Below are 13,100 nucleotides of genomic sequence, written 5' to 3' on the forward strand. Positions count from 1 at the left end.
GATGATAAATGATGGTAATATCATAGTCTTTTAGTAACTCAAGCCACTTGTGCTGCCTCAAATTGGGATCTCTATGCTTGAACAAATGTTGCAAGCTATGATGATCGGTGTAAACCTCACAGGACACCCCGTAAATATAATGCCTCCAGATCTTAAGAGTATGAATAATTGTTGCCAACTCCAAATTATGTACAAGGTAATTCTTCTCATGGGGCTTCAGCAGACGTGAAGCATATGCATAACTCACCCATCCTGCATCAATACGCAACCCAAACTAGTGCGTGAAGCATCGCAACACACAGTATACATCCCAGAACCAGAAGGCAACACTAGAACTGGTGCCGTAGTCAAAGCTGTCTTGAGCTTCTGAAAGCTCGCCTCACAATCATCGGACCAATGGAATGGAGCACCCTTCTGGGTCAATCTAGTCAAAGGTGCTGCAATAGATGAGAAACCCTTCACAAGCCGATGATAATAACCTGCTAACCCCAATAAGCTCCTAATCTCGGTCGTCGTAGTAGGACGAGGCCAACTCTAAAATGCCTCAATATTCTTGGTATCTACTTTAATACCCTCGCCCGATACAACATACCCCAAGAATGCTATAGAATCTAGCCAAAACTCATACTTAGAGAACTTAGCATATAGCTTTTGTTCCCGCAAGGTCTGAAGTACCACTCTCAAATGCTGCTCGTGCTCCTCCATGTCGCGCGAGTAGATCAAGACGTCATCAATGAAGACAATAACAAATGAATCAATATATGGCCTGAACACCATGTTTATCAAATCCATAAATACCACTGGGGCATTAGTCAAGCCGAAAGACATCACTAGAAACTCATAATGGCCATATCTAGTCCAGAAAGCAGTCTTTGGAACTTTCGAATCCCGAATCTTCAACTGATGGTACCCCGATCTCAAGTCGATCTTAGAGAACACCCTAAACCTTGCAACTGGTCAAACAAATCATCAATACGCGGCAACGGATACTTGTTCTTAATGGTAACTTTGTTCAACTGGCGGTAATCAATGCACATCCGCATAGTCTCATCTTTCTTCTTCACAAATAACATTGGCGCACCCCAAGGTGATACACTAGGCCTGACAAACCCCTTTGCTAGTAACTCCTCAAGCTAGTCCTTTAACTCCTTCAACTCTTTCAGAGCCATGCAGTATGGTGGAATAGAGATAGGCTAGGTACCTGGAGCTAAATCAATATAGAAATCGATATCACGATTTGGTGGCATGCTTGGAAGATCAGAAGGAAACACATCGGTGAACTCCCGGACTACAGGCACTGAATCAATTATCGGAGTCCCAGATCCTGCACAGTCAGTGCAGAAGTATAGCGTGAGTACATAAACAATATTTACCCAGTAAGTATCAAGTCTAACCTCGAAGTAGTGGCGGGGAGTTGACTTCAACAGTTACTATGGCCTAACAATATAAATAAAAAATTCTAAATAAACATGGGTTATGTAAATAATAACAATAACTCACTAACAAGCAGGAACAATTAATTCTTTCACAAATTTATAAATTCTAAGTAAATTTATGTCATTAAATAATTTTAACCTCACAAGCCACAAAATAATATCAAGTATGATTAGGCCCCGAGTATTAATAAGTACGAATTATGCCGAGGTTGTTCGGCCCGATCCAGACTAACGTGTATACTGCCGAGGGACGTGCGACACGATCCATAAATGCATGTATTTTACTGCCGAGGCATTCGGCCCGCTCCACAAGAAGAGAGAATATCCTATAAGCATTTGACTTAACAATATTACCAAGCTAATACACAATGTCATACAATTTCCATTAACGGTTAAGTGATCCGCTCAAGATATAAGCAAGTGAAATTCGGCCTCTTTACAATTTTTCTAACAAGTTATAATATAATTTAAGCACTTTAAATTAGCAAGTAGGTGCAAACATTACAAGAAATTTATGATTTGGATCCTAAACTACCCGGACATAAGCATAAATAGTAACTACGCACGGACTCTCGTCACCTCGCGCGTACGTAGCCCCCACAATTAGAAGAAAAGATTAATTTAAATCACCTATGAAATAAATTCCCTCTTACAAGGTTAGGCAAGAGACTTACCTCGTCTCAAAACTCACTTTCTTGCCTCAAATTCACTCTAAAGCCTCAACTCGGTGCCGAACAATCCGAAACTAGTCAAATGTTATATAAATTAATCAATACATGCTCAAAAGCTCATATTCTAACTATTAGAGTGATTACCCAATCCCAATTGAAAGATTTCTAAAATTTACCCCCGGGCCCACATGCCCGGATTGCGAAAACTTTCGAAGATAAATGTTACCCATAACCTTACGAACTTCAATATATAATTTTCACTCAATTCCATAACTATTTTCGTGGTTAAATCTCATTTTTATCAAAACATAGGTTTTTCATCTAAACCCATAATTTTCACAAATTTACATGTTATAATCTACTCATAATCCATGTATTAAACTCACATTGGGTAGGAATTATTTATATTCAAAAGCTAGGTTAAAATCCCCCTCTTAAAAGCTCCAAAATCGCCCAAGAATATAATAAACAGACTCAAAATGGTTGAGTCCCATCATTAAATGAGGGTGCTGCCCAGCAGAACTTTCGCATCTGTGATTACTGGGTCGCATTTGCGGTACCGCTTCTGCGGAACTCCAAAGGCCCAACATAGGCCGCATCTGCGGACGAGCTTCCGCTTTTGCGGTCTCGCTTCTGCGGCCAAAAGGACGCATCTGCGAGCTCACACCTGCGGCCAAACGCTCGCAGGTGCGGGCACACCAGAACTGGTGCACCAGCAGCCCTTTTGAGTCTTAACTTAATCCGCGTATCGTCTGAATGGAGTCCAGGGCCCCCGAGGCCCCGTCCAAATATACCAACAAGTTTGAAATCATAAAATAGATTCGCCCGCACACTCGGAACGTGGAAAACAATATTAAAATTAATAATCGCAACCCAAAACCAATATGATCAACTTATGAACTTCAAGTTCTTCCAACTTACTCTGAACGCGTCGAAACATACTTAAACTACTCGGAATGATATCAAATTTTGCGTGCAAGTCTTAAACCACTATACAGAACTATTCCCAGTCTCTAAATCCCAAACGGACCTCGCTAACACATAAACCTACTCCAAATCAAATTTAAGAACTCTAAATCCTTCAATGAGCCAATTTTCACTATTAAGCGCCAAAACGCTCCCGAGTCATTCAAAAATCGATCCAAACCTATGCCCAAGTCCAAAATCATCATACGAACTTATTAGAAACGTCAAATCCCGATTCCGATATTGTTTACTCAAAACGTTGAGTCAAGTCAAATTTAGCCTTTTTAATAAATATTAAGGAACCAAGTGTTCCGATTCCAACCCGAACCCTTTCAAACCCCGAACTAACTATCCTCGCAAGTTATAAAATAGTAAAAGCACATACGGGGAGTCTCATTTAGGGAAACAAGGTTTTAGAAAGAAAAACGACCGGTCGAGTCGTTACAGGATTCCTCTAAAATCAAATTATTACAAATTAAATACTGATGGAGCAATCTCCCATCAATCTGGAATCCAGCATAAGGGGGCTCATTCAGGATGCTCAGGGAACTTGGATTAGAGGGTTTGTTGGTAATGTCACTACAAAAAACAGCATGGAAGCAGAATTACAGACATTTTCCATGGATAACAGTTATCAATTAAGTTTAATTTGGTTCCACTTGAAGTAAACATTGACACCTCAGAGGTAATCACAGTTTAAGAAATGAAAATCTGCTCTACGCTAATATCATCTATGATTACAGGCACCAGCTCCACCAGCTCCATGATTTGCATCTCATACACGTGTACAAAGAGCAAAACGGGGTAGCGGATAGGTTAGCCAAGAAAGGTTGTACGATGGAGTACTCAGCAACACCAACTATTTTTGTGTCACCACCCATTTTTGTTATCGAACAACTAAGACCAGATCAGTCAGGCGCTACAACTCTCCAGAAAGTATCACCCACTCAAGTATGGCAATCTGTCAGGCTTGACACTCAAACACCACCTTTTGCTTCACATCCGGCAGACTTGTTGGCAACAAACATTCACCCTCTACAACATGGTGCTGCACATAGAGTTACTATAGTAGAAAACTCCACTTTATGTAATGATCCTTTGGATCAACACTCCACAGTAGATGTTAGTAACAATTCTACTAGTAGTATTTGTAGTATTAGTACTTTGGTGCATCTCCGGTAACAATGCATCTTTATAAATAATACTCCCTCCAGTCCACAATAAGTAATTTTTTGGTTGTTTTCACACATATTAAGAAATTCACCTTTTGACATTAATTAGCAATAAATTAACCATATTAACCTTTACTATCTCTTCACATAAACACCCATAACACATACTCTAACACTTTTTACTTCAAGGGCAATGTAGGAAAAAAATAATTCATTCATTCTTGAAATCTGAAAAAATCACTTATTTTGGACTATAAAAAAAAGCTAAAAAATCACTTATTGTGTACCGGAGGGAGTATAAGCTTATCTTTACTACCCAAAAAAAAAAAAAAAAAGAAGAAGAGTATCATGTCAACTAAAGGAGAAATTATACTATTAACTAGCATTAACTAAGTAGACAAGGACTAACCTGAAGAATTTTCAGTTATCACATTTTTGAATAAATAATCAACAGTAACGCATTTTTCCAGTTCACATAGCACAACAACATTTTATCAGGTTCTAAAATTCACACGACGTCGTTGTTGCATTCTTCTTACATTTTCGAACCCCACCACCTCAACGGACAGCCTCAATAACAAAGCTAATGATCTGTTTACACTTTCAAATAATATAACCAAAAAAGAAATAAACTTTTTCCTGTATCAGACCAATGTTTCTCCATTTAGATAGAAGTATACATACCTATAAGATTCTATCAGCCAAAAAAGTGTGTAACATCAGTTCATCTGAGTTGATGAACTATAATAATACCCTCTTTAAACTCTAGGGGTTTTGGAGTTTACTTCTTCTTCTCCTTGATTTGTACTTCAAAAAATCGTTCTTTATGCTTTAAAGAAACATACCCAGAAGGAAAGTTTTGATTTTTTTTGTTTGAAGATGAAACGAGCTAAGTTTGACTCAGTAATCTCAGTGAGTCGACTCAGATCGATTCAAGTTTTGATGGGTTTATTGTTTTTGTATTTTATGTTAGTTACTTTGGAAATACCTTTGATTTCAAGATTTGGGTTTGAGTTAGAATCCTCTCAACTTATTTCTACACCATTTGATTCCAACTCCAAATTCAGCAGACTCAACAGTATGAGTCAAGATCCAGTTTTTCCTTCAAAAATGGGATTATCATTACCTAAAAGGAAAATGGGGGAGTTCAAGAAAGTATCCGGTTTGATTTTTGATGAAAAAGCATTTGATAGTTTTGATAAAGACGAGTTCTCTGAGTTGCATAAGGTGGTTAGGGATGCTTTTGTTACTGGGAAGAAACTGTTTCAGGATATTGAATCAGGGAAAGTTGAGAGCGAGTTAGTGAGTTTGACTCAGAAGAATCGGACCGAGTCGTGCCCCGACTCGGTGTCATCCTGGGGTAGTGAGTTTGTGGCTGGAGGGAAGATAATGGTGATACCTTGTGGATTGACTTTAGGGTCTCATATAACAGTTGTGGGGACGCCGAGATGGGCCCACGAAGAGAAGGATCCTAAGATTACTTTAGTGAAGGATGATGAAGAGACAGTGATGGTTTCACAGTTTATGATGGAATTGCAAGGATTGAAGACAGTTGATGGAGAGGACCCGCCGAGGATACTGCATTTGAATCCGAGGTTGAAAGGGGATTGGAGTGGTAAGCCAGTGATTGAGCAGAATACATGTTATAGGATGCAGTGGGGTTCTGCAATGAGGTGTGATGGTTGGAAATCCAAGCTTAGTGAGGAAACTGGTGAGGAATTTATGTTGTTGATGCATTGCATTTTCGTTTCATATTCGTTAATTGTTTGGTCGTTTATTTAATTCAGATGCATTAGTTTATGGTGTTGCATTCACGCTATGTTCTGGTAGGGAAAGGTGTGAAATTTTGAGAACCTCTAGTTTTAGCGAATCCTAGGTTGCATTAAAGAGATTATTTACCAGTATTGGAGTGAAATGAGTCTGATTAGAATGGAACAGATAGAGATTGTTCAAATAACTGACCCGAACTAGTTTGAGATTAAGTGTTAGTCAACTTGTATGCTGAGTATTTGTTATTTATGTGGTTGCTTTCACTTCTCTTTAGGAAATGTTGGAATTTTTAAAGATTCTCCTGTAGCTCGTGTTGCTGTTTTGGGTTGTTAAATGTCCCATTTTTACAATAAAATTTAGGGAAAGGAAAGTCAGACTTTGAACTTCTGTTGGGCTGTCTGAGCTGAATTTTGATTGACCAGAATTTTCGCAAAGATATTGTAGTAAATAGATCATTGAATAAGCTATCAGATCAGTATAAAACTTGATTAACTGAATTCGGAGCTATTATTGAACATCAATTATTGATTTATCATGTAATATTGTGTTGCTGGATGGTATTACTTAAGATTTTAACTTAGTGTTGTCTGTGTTTGTGAATGAAGTGGACGGACAGGTGAAATGTGAAAAGTGGATACGTGATGATGATAATCACTCTGAAGAATCAAAGGCCACGTGGTGGCTGAAGAGACTTATTAGTGGGAGGACAAAGAAGGTCTCGATCGACTGGCCATACCCTTTTGTAGAGAACAAGTTGTTTGTGCTTACTCTCAGTGCTGGCTTAGAAGGTTATCACATCAATGTAGATGGGAGACATATCACTTCCTTTCCTTATCGCACCGTGAGTACTGTCTAAAAATTATTAGTATATTTTAATGTTCTGTTATGATTCATGTTGGTTAATAAACTTTTTTGTTATGAATTCACAGGGTTTTACTCTTGAGGATGCAACGGGTCTGTTTGTTAACGGGGATATTGATGTGCATTCTGTATTTGCTGCTTCGTTACCATCAACACATCCAAGTTTTGCTCCGCAGAGGCATTTGGAAATGTTACCCAAGTGGCAAGCTCCGCCACTTCCTGATGGACCAGTTGAGCTTTTTATTGGCATCCTTTCTGCAGGCAATCATTTTGCTGAGAGAATGGCTGTGAGAAAATCTTGGATGCAGCATTCATCAATTAAGTCTTCAAACATTGTAGCCCGTTTTTTTGTGGCAATGGTAAGACTAGGCTTATACAGAAGTGTCGATTCATGGCAATGATTTATCATATTTGGAGCCAGGAGCCTTACATGTGCTTATATTTGAATTAATATATTGCAGCACGGAAGAAAGGAGATAAATGTGGAGCTAGTGAAAGAAGCAGATTTTTTTGGTGATGTTGTTATAGTTCCTTATATGGACAATTACGACCTTGTTGTATTGAAGACAGTAGCAATTTGTGAATATGGGGTGCGTGCAATCACAAAATTCCAAGATGCTCATCTAGGCCTCAGTTTTTTCTCATATGCTTTTTAACATTTATGTACTCGTGGAATATTTCAGGTCCGTATAGTCGCTGCAAAGTATGTAATGAAGTGTGATGATGACACCTTTGTAAGAATTGATGCTGTGATGAAGGAAGTTAAGAAAGTGCGTAGTGGTAGAAGCCTTTATGTTGGAAACATCAATTACTACCACAAGCCCCTTCGACATGGTAAATGGGCTGTCACCTATGAGGTAGTCTTTCTCACTCTATCAATATTACGCTTCAGTTCTATGTACAGTGTAGTCTACTGACTTTCGACTGCCTTTAACAGTTTAACTCATTATAAATGGAAATGGACACCAGAGTTCCCTAATAGGTAAAAGTGGGCAACCTCATTATGGCCATAAAAAAAGAGTTCATGTTTCCCTGTGATAAATTAGGAAACATAGGAAAGAAAAGATACAACAACCTCTTTCTTCCTTATTATATTCCTTTTACTGTCCCCCCCCCCCCTTTTACTCTTATCGCAGCACAACAACATTTTTGAACTGCTGAATTATCGTTTATGCTAAATAAGATGGAATGAATATATAGGATTCGCATAGCCGATTGAGTAGTATGGGATTGCGGCAGCAACAAACCAAAAGGGCCCAACCTCCAACTAAGTGATTCAAATCGCCAAAGGTTTAGTGTCCAAGTTACACAAATATAAGGAAAAATCTCTTTTTTTTTCCTGGAGTGACAGTGAAGAGTTCATCCATGTAGAGGCAACTAATACAACGTTTGAACTAAAAGATTAGCCCTTGACACCTTCATTAGAAATTGGACTACATAGGAAAGTGGGCTTGGTCTTCAGTTTTCCTTGTTTGATCGGTCGGGCCTTGTACTGGGCTACCTCTTATATTAGAAACCCCACCAAACAGCACTATTCCTTTAATGATTACTTCAATTTCATCTACCATGATTCTAGAAAAAGCTACGAAGCTTGATACAATTTTGCCGATGAGGAGGATTCATCAAAAAACCTTATGCAGTTTTCTGTCATACATAATGAATTCCTTTATGTGGTTCCCTGAACCCTTTTTGTGAAATCACTAGCTTCTGACATTCAGTTTTTCCCGTGTGGATTGGATTGGCAGGAATGGCCAGAAGAAGATTATCCACCATATGCCAATGGGCCTGGTTATATCATCTCATTTGACATTGCAGAGTACATAGTTTCCGAGTTTGAGAAACATAAGCTGAGGGTAAGTTACCTTTTGTGAAATACACCAACTTCTCTCGCTTTTTTTCTCCCTCCCTCCACGTTATATTAAATGTGCATGACTCCCCATTATTTGGCACCATCCTATCGAGTGGTGACGGTCCCTTATGGGAATCCAAACAGAAAAAGAAATACATATAAACATATATTTTGACCTGCTGGCAGTTGTTTAAGATGGAAGACGTGAGCATGGGAATGTGGGTAGAGCAGTTCAACAGCTCCAGGCCCGTAGAGTACGTTCATAGCTTGAAGTTTTGTCAGTTTGGATGCATTGATGATTATTACACTGCACATTATCAATCTCCAAGGCAAATGATCTGCCTGTGGAGAAAGTTGCTACTAGGAAAACCTCGGTGCTGTAATGTGAGATGACAAGTTGTACCCTCTTAGCTAGTATTAGACATTGTTGAAAAGGAGCTTGTACATATAACGCGAGTAAATTAGCCTTTTAGGCTAATATATTTACTTTATTCATTCATTAGTTGCTTCTTTTGCTGGGACACCAACCTTGTGCCCCCAAGCTAGTTGATGTGGGAGCTCGTGAAACTGTATGAAAAGAATGGCAGCTTAAGCTCTTGTATTGTAGAATTCAAGGGTATAATATCACAATCGGGTTAAGGTTTCATTTTCAATGTAATAGTTAATTTGCTTTCCTTTTTGTGGCTTTTGACAGTTTCCAGAAGCAGTTCACCTAGTTGGAGAACCTTTTCTTTTATTTTTAGTTTTTCCTTTTAATTTATACTGCAAGCAGTCTTTTGCAGATTCAATAGCATTAGGTTCATGTTGCTAGATTAAGAGCTATGTTGTTGCTAATATCAACAACATACTTAAAATTGGTGTTCTCATAAGTAGTGAGTGATCTTCAAAGAAACAACAAACAATATTATAAGTCTTTTGTTTAAGCTATCTTTTGTTTAAGCTAAGGCAAAGAACTGGGTGCAGACTGCAGAATTTAAATCCTTTAGGGGTCATTTGGTAGGATGTATTAGGGGAAAATAATAAGTTATACACCCTATTTGGTATTATCCTACGTATAATCAATATATAGCAAACCATGACGTTAGTAATACCATAGTTTTTAATACATGGATAAGCATGTATACACCCCTATGCAATGCATGTTATTTTTAATACACTAAACCAGCAGTGGATAAGAAATAATTCCAGTATAACTAATCTCAGCATTACTAATATATCCTATTCAGTATTATTATTATACATCCTACCAAACGACCCCTTAAAGTACTATGTTGCCTTGTGAGCGATTATATGTTGCAACGGCAATAAAAAGAGCATATACAGGCTGGTCAAAATTGCTAATATTTCTTACCAGAAAATGGAAAAGGAAACCAATTTAAAAAAGGAGGTAGAAGCAATTTGGTTTCTCATGTTTACTGAACTTGTATGCTTCCCTAAGGAAGGTAATAGACAGCCTAAGAAACAACTGAGATCAATATATTTTCTTGAACTTGCATATGGTGCTTCTATATACATGCTTAGAAAATAAAAACAACTCTCCAAGCAGAGAATCAAATCCTTTATAGCTTTTATGGACGTTGCCTTGTGATCAAGAAAACTGAATGTTACAGTACTGACATAATACAGAGAGCTGCAAGTGAATGTGAAGAGAATATGTGATTCTAGAAATCCTTTTGAAGATTGTGAATTATCCTTCTATACAAGCAAAGAATGTAAGAAAGCCAAAACATTAGGCAAGATCTGCATAATCAAAGAATTTTGAAGGAACAAGGTATGTTGGAGCTTACTTGCAGGGAGGGAAAGAGGATATACCATTGGGTCCACAAAGTATATGGGTTCCTGGCCCTAAAACTAATACATCATTTGTGTTTCAGAATTGTCCCTCTGAATTAGTGTTCTGTCACAAAAATACTAGTGTTATTAGCTCCTGATATATGCTATAGTACTTGAATCTATCTGAAATGGAAGATGAGTGGGTGATCAAGATAAACGATGAGCTGATACACGTCGAGGATCTTACTAGTGTGGAGGCCGAGCACTGGAAGAAGCGGTCCATTTATAGAGTGCCTGTCTGTGTCACAGATATGAACAAGAAAGCTTACAAGCCTCAGGTAGTTTCTTTTGGTCCTTACCATAATGGAGAAAATCATCTCAAGGAAATGGAAGTTCACAAGCACCGAGCTCTTCTTCACTTCCTCAAGCGATCTGGAAAACCTTTAACGTGTTATATTGACTCCTTACAACAAGTAGTTCAAGAGCTGAAAGATTCATATGATTCGCTGGATCCTGCTTGGCAAAGTGATACTAATGGCTTCTTGCGCTTGATGATTTTCGATGGCTGCTTCATGTTGGAGATATTGAGAACAGCTGATGATGATCGTCAACCTATAGATCAATCTCAGCATGCTCAACCGCATGACTATGCTCCTAATGATCCTATTTTCAGCAATCATGGAAAGCTCCATCTCATGCCTTATCTCAAGCGCGATATGCTGATGCTTGAAAATCAGTTGCCTATGCTCCTTCTAGACAAATTACTCGCTATTGAAAATCAAGAGGCAAAGGTCTCTCTCTCTCTTTCTCTCTTAAACACGTGCTCGCAATCAAGGCCCCTGAATGCTCTGGTACCATATTGAATTGTGTAACCATCTAATCTAAAAGTTTAGTGCTCTGATACCATATTGAATTGTGTGAACTTGTTGGCAAATTTTATTGGGTAGTAATTGATTTGGTGCTATACTTCTATTTCTCCTAAAAATGTATCATTCAGTCGTTTGGATTTGACTGTACACTAAGGCTGCATTAAACAAGAAAGTAATCTGAACCAAACCAAGGACAAGAATGACTCATTGCTAGTTGCTATCATCTCATCTAAAAATTTAAGTTGTTACAGAAGAGGGTACAATTTTATTTACTTAATTATATCTTCAAAAATAATTATTAACCTTCTCTAATCTAATTTTCCTCACAGAGTGATCTGTTACTCCTTGATTGCATTCAGCAGTATGACGAGGAATGTATTAATAAACTCATACTGGACTTCTGCAATCCTCACAGCCGTGCTAAAGGACTTGGGAAGTGTTTGCATGTATTGGATGTGTACAGAAAGAGCCTAATTTGGGAAGATCCCATGTTGCTCAAGACTCGTCCTAGAAAAGCACCAAAAGTTAGTTACCAGAGTGGTGGCGATGAGATCATCCGCTCTGCCATGGAGCTGAATGAAGCAGGCATTCGGTTTAAGAAGAGTAAAACCGGGAGCCTCAAGGACATCTCCTTTCATGGCGGTATCCTTAAGCTTCCTCTGATCCTGGTGGACGATGCTACAGAATCAATGTTCTTAAACCTAATAGCATTTGAGAGATTGCACGTAGGGGCGGGGAATGAGGTAACATCATACATCTTTTTCATGGATAACATTATTGACAATGTCAAAGATGTTAGCTTGCTACACTCTTGTGGCATTATTCAGAATGCAATTGGCAGCGATAACGCTGTAGCCAAGCTATTCAATTCACTATCCAAGGACATTACACTGGATCCAGATAGCAGTCTAGATCTGGTGCACAAGCTGGTGAGCGATTACTGCAAGTATCCGTGGAATGAATGGAGAGCTAATCTCATTCACACCTACTTCAGGAGTCCCTGGGCCATTTTATCTGTTGTTGCTGCTATTTTTCTTTTCGCCCTCACCATTGTTTCGACAGTATACGGGGTATATGGTTACTATTATCCCCCTTCCTAAGAACAATCTGAATATTAAAAGACGAGAACTACAACTAATATCTCAGACCAAATTTTGGAGAATTATTTCCTTCTCACTTCTGGTGTGGCTTATATTTTAATTCAATTTGAATGCTCAAGCCCTTAAGTACGTACTCCTTTCCATGCTCTGTCACATATCCGGCCAAGTCTCACGTCCAGTATGATAATGTGTTCTCGCAAACGTAATGTGACATTCTGTATTTGTGTTAAGAAATTCATTGAATATGTATAAATATTTAATTACGAATCCAATAACTAAGACGAGTTATGGGTTCTGTGGCAACTTCAGAACCCATAAATTTGATATGCTGGTTCCGCCATGATGAATGTAGTTCTTAATCTCCTTTAGCTGTTTACTAATTGTTTTGCGAGGGAGCTAAGTCTAGATCTTAATTTCAGCGAGAAATGCCTTTGCAAATAGAGCTTGTGAACAATACTTCCAATCTATTGACGATGCCTAATAATAATATGAACATTTTCAAGATTGTGTTTACGCCTCACTTGGGAATAATAAAAGTGTTTATAAAATGTCCGGATTCTAGAAGAATTTTTGTTGAGACATATGTATAGCAATCTTACTTACGTTCATTACCGAAGTAGTCAAATTTTGATT

General features: G+C 38.3%; 2 protein-coding genes across 2 annotated transcripts; both read left to right on the forward strand.

Moving 5' to 3' along the window:
* Nucleotides 1-4,811: 4,811 nt before the first annotated feature.
* On the forward strand, nucleotides 4,812-9,371 carry LOC104098759 (hydroxyproline O-galactosyltransferase GALT6-like). The gene is made up of 7 exons (XM_009605573.4): nucleotides 4,812-5,956; nucleotides 6,621-6,856; nucleotides 6,945-7,235; nucleotides 7,338-7,466; nucleotides 7,560-7,733; nucleotides 8,622-8,729; nucleotides 8,912-9,371. The coding sequence occupies exons 1-7, from the start codon at nucleotides 5,125-5,127 to the stop codon at nucleotides 9,116-9,118; spliced, it is 1,977 nt and encodes a 658-aa protein (XP_009603868.1). The 5' UTR covers nucleotides 4,812-5,124; the 3' UTR covers nucleotides 9,119-9,371.
* A 391-nt stretch (nucleotides 9,372-9,762) lies between these two features.
* LOC104098767 (UPF0481 protein At3g47200-like) lies at nucleotides 9,763-12,843 on the forward strand. The gene is made up of 2 exons (XM_009605590.4): nucleotides 9,763-11,289; nucleotides 11,697-12,843. The coding sequence occupies exons 1-2, from the start codon at nucleotides 10,687-10,689 to the stop codon at nucleotides 12,465-12,467; spliced, it is 1,374 nt and encodes a 457-aa protein (XP_009603885.1). The 5' UTR covers nucleotides 9,763-10,686; the 3' UTR covers nucleotides 12,468-12,843.
* Nucleotides 12,844-13,100: the final 257 nt, after the last annotated feature.

This window comes from Nicotiana tomentosiformis, chromosome 10, assembly GCF_000390325.3.
Source record: "Nicotiana tomentosiformis chromosome 10, ASM39032v3, whole genome shotgun sequence".
Lineage (NCBI taxonomy): Eukaryota > Viridiplantae > Streptophyta > Magnoliopsida > Solanales > Solanaceae > Nicotiana > Nicotiana tomentosiformis.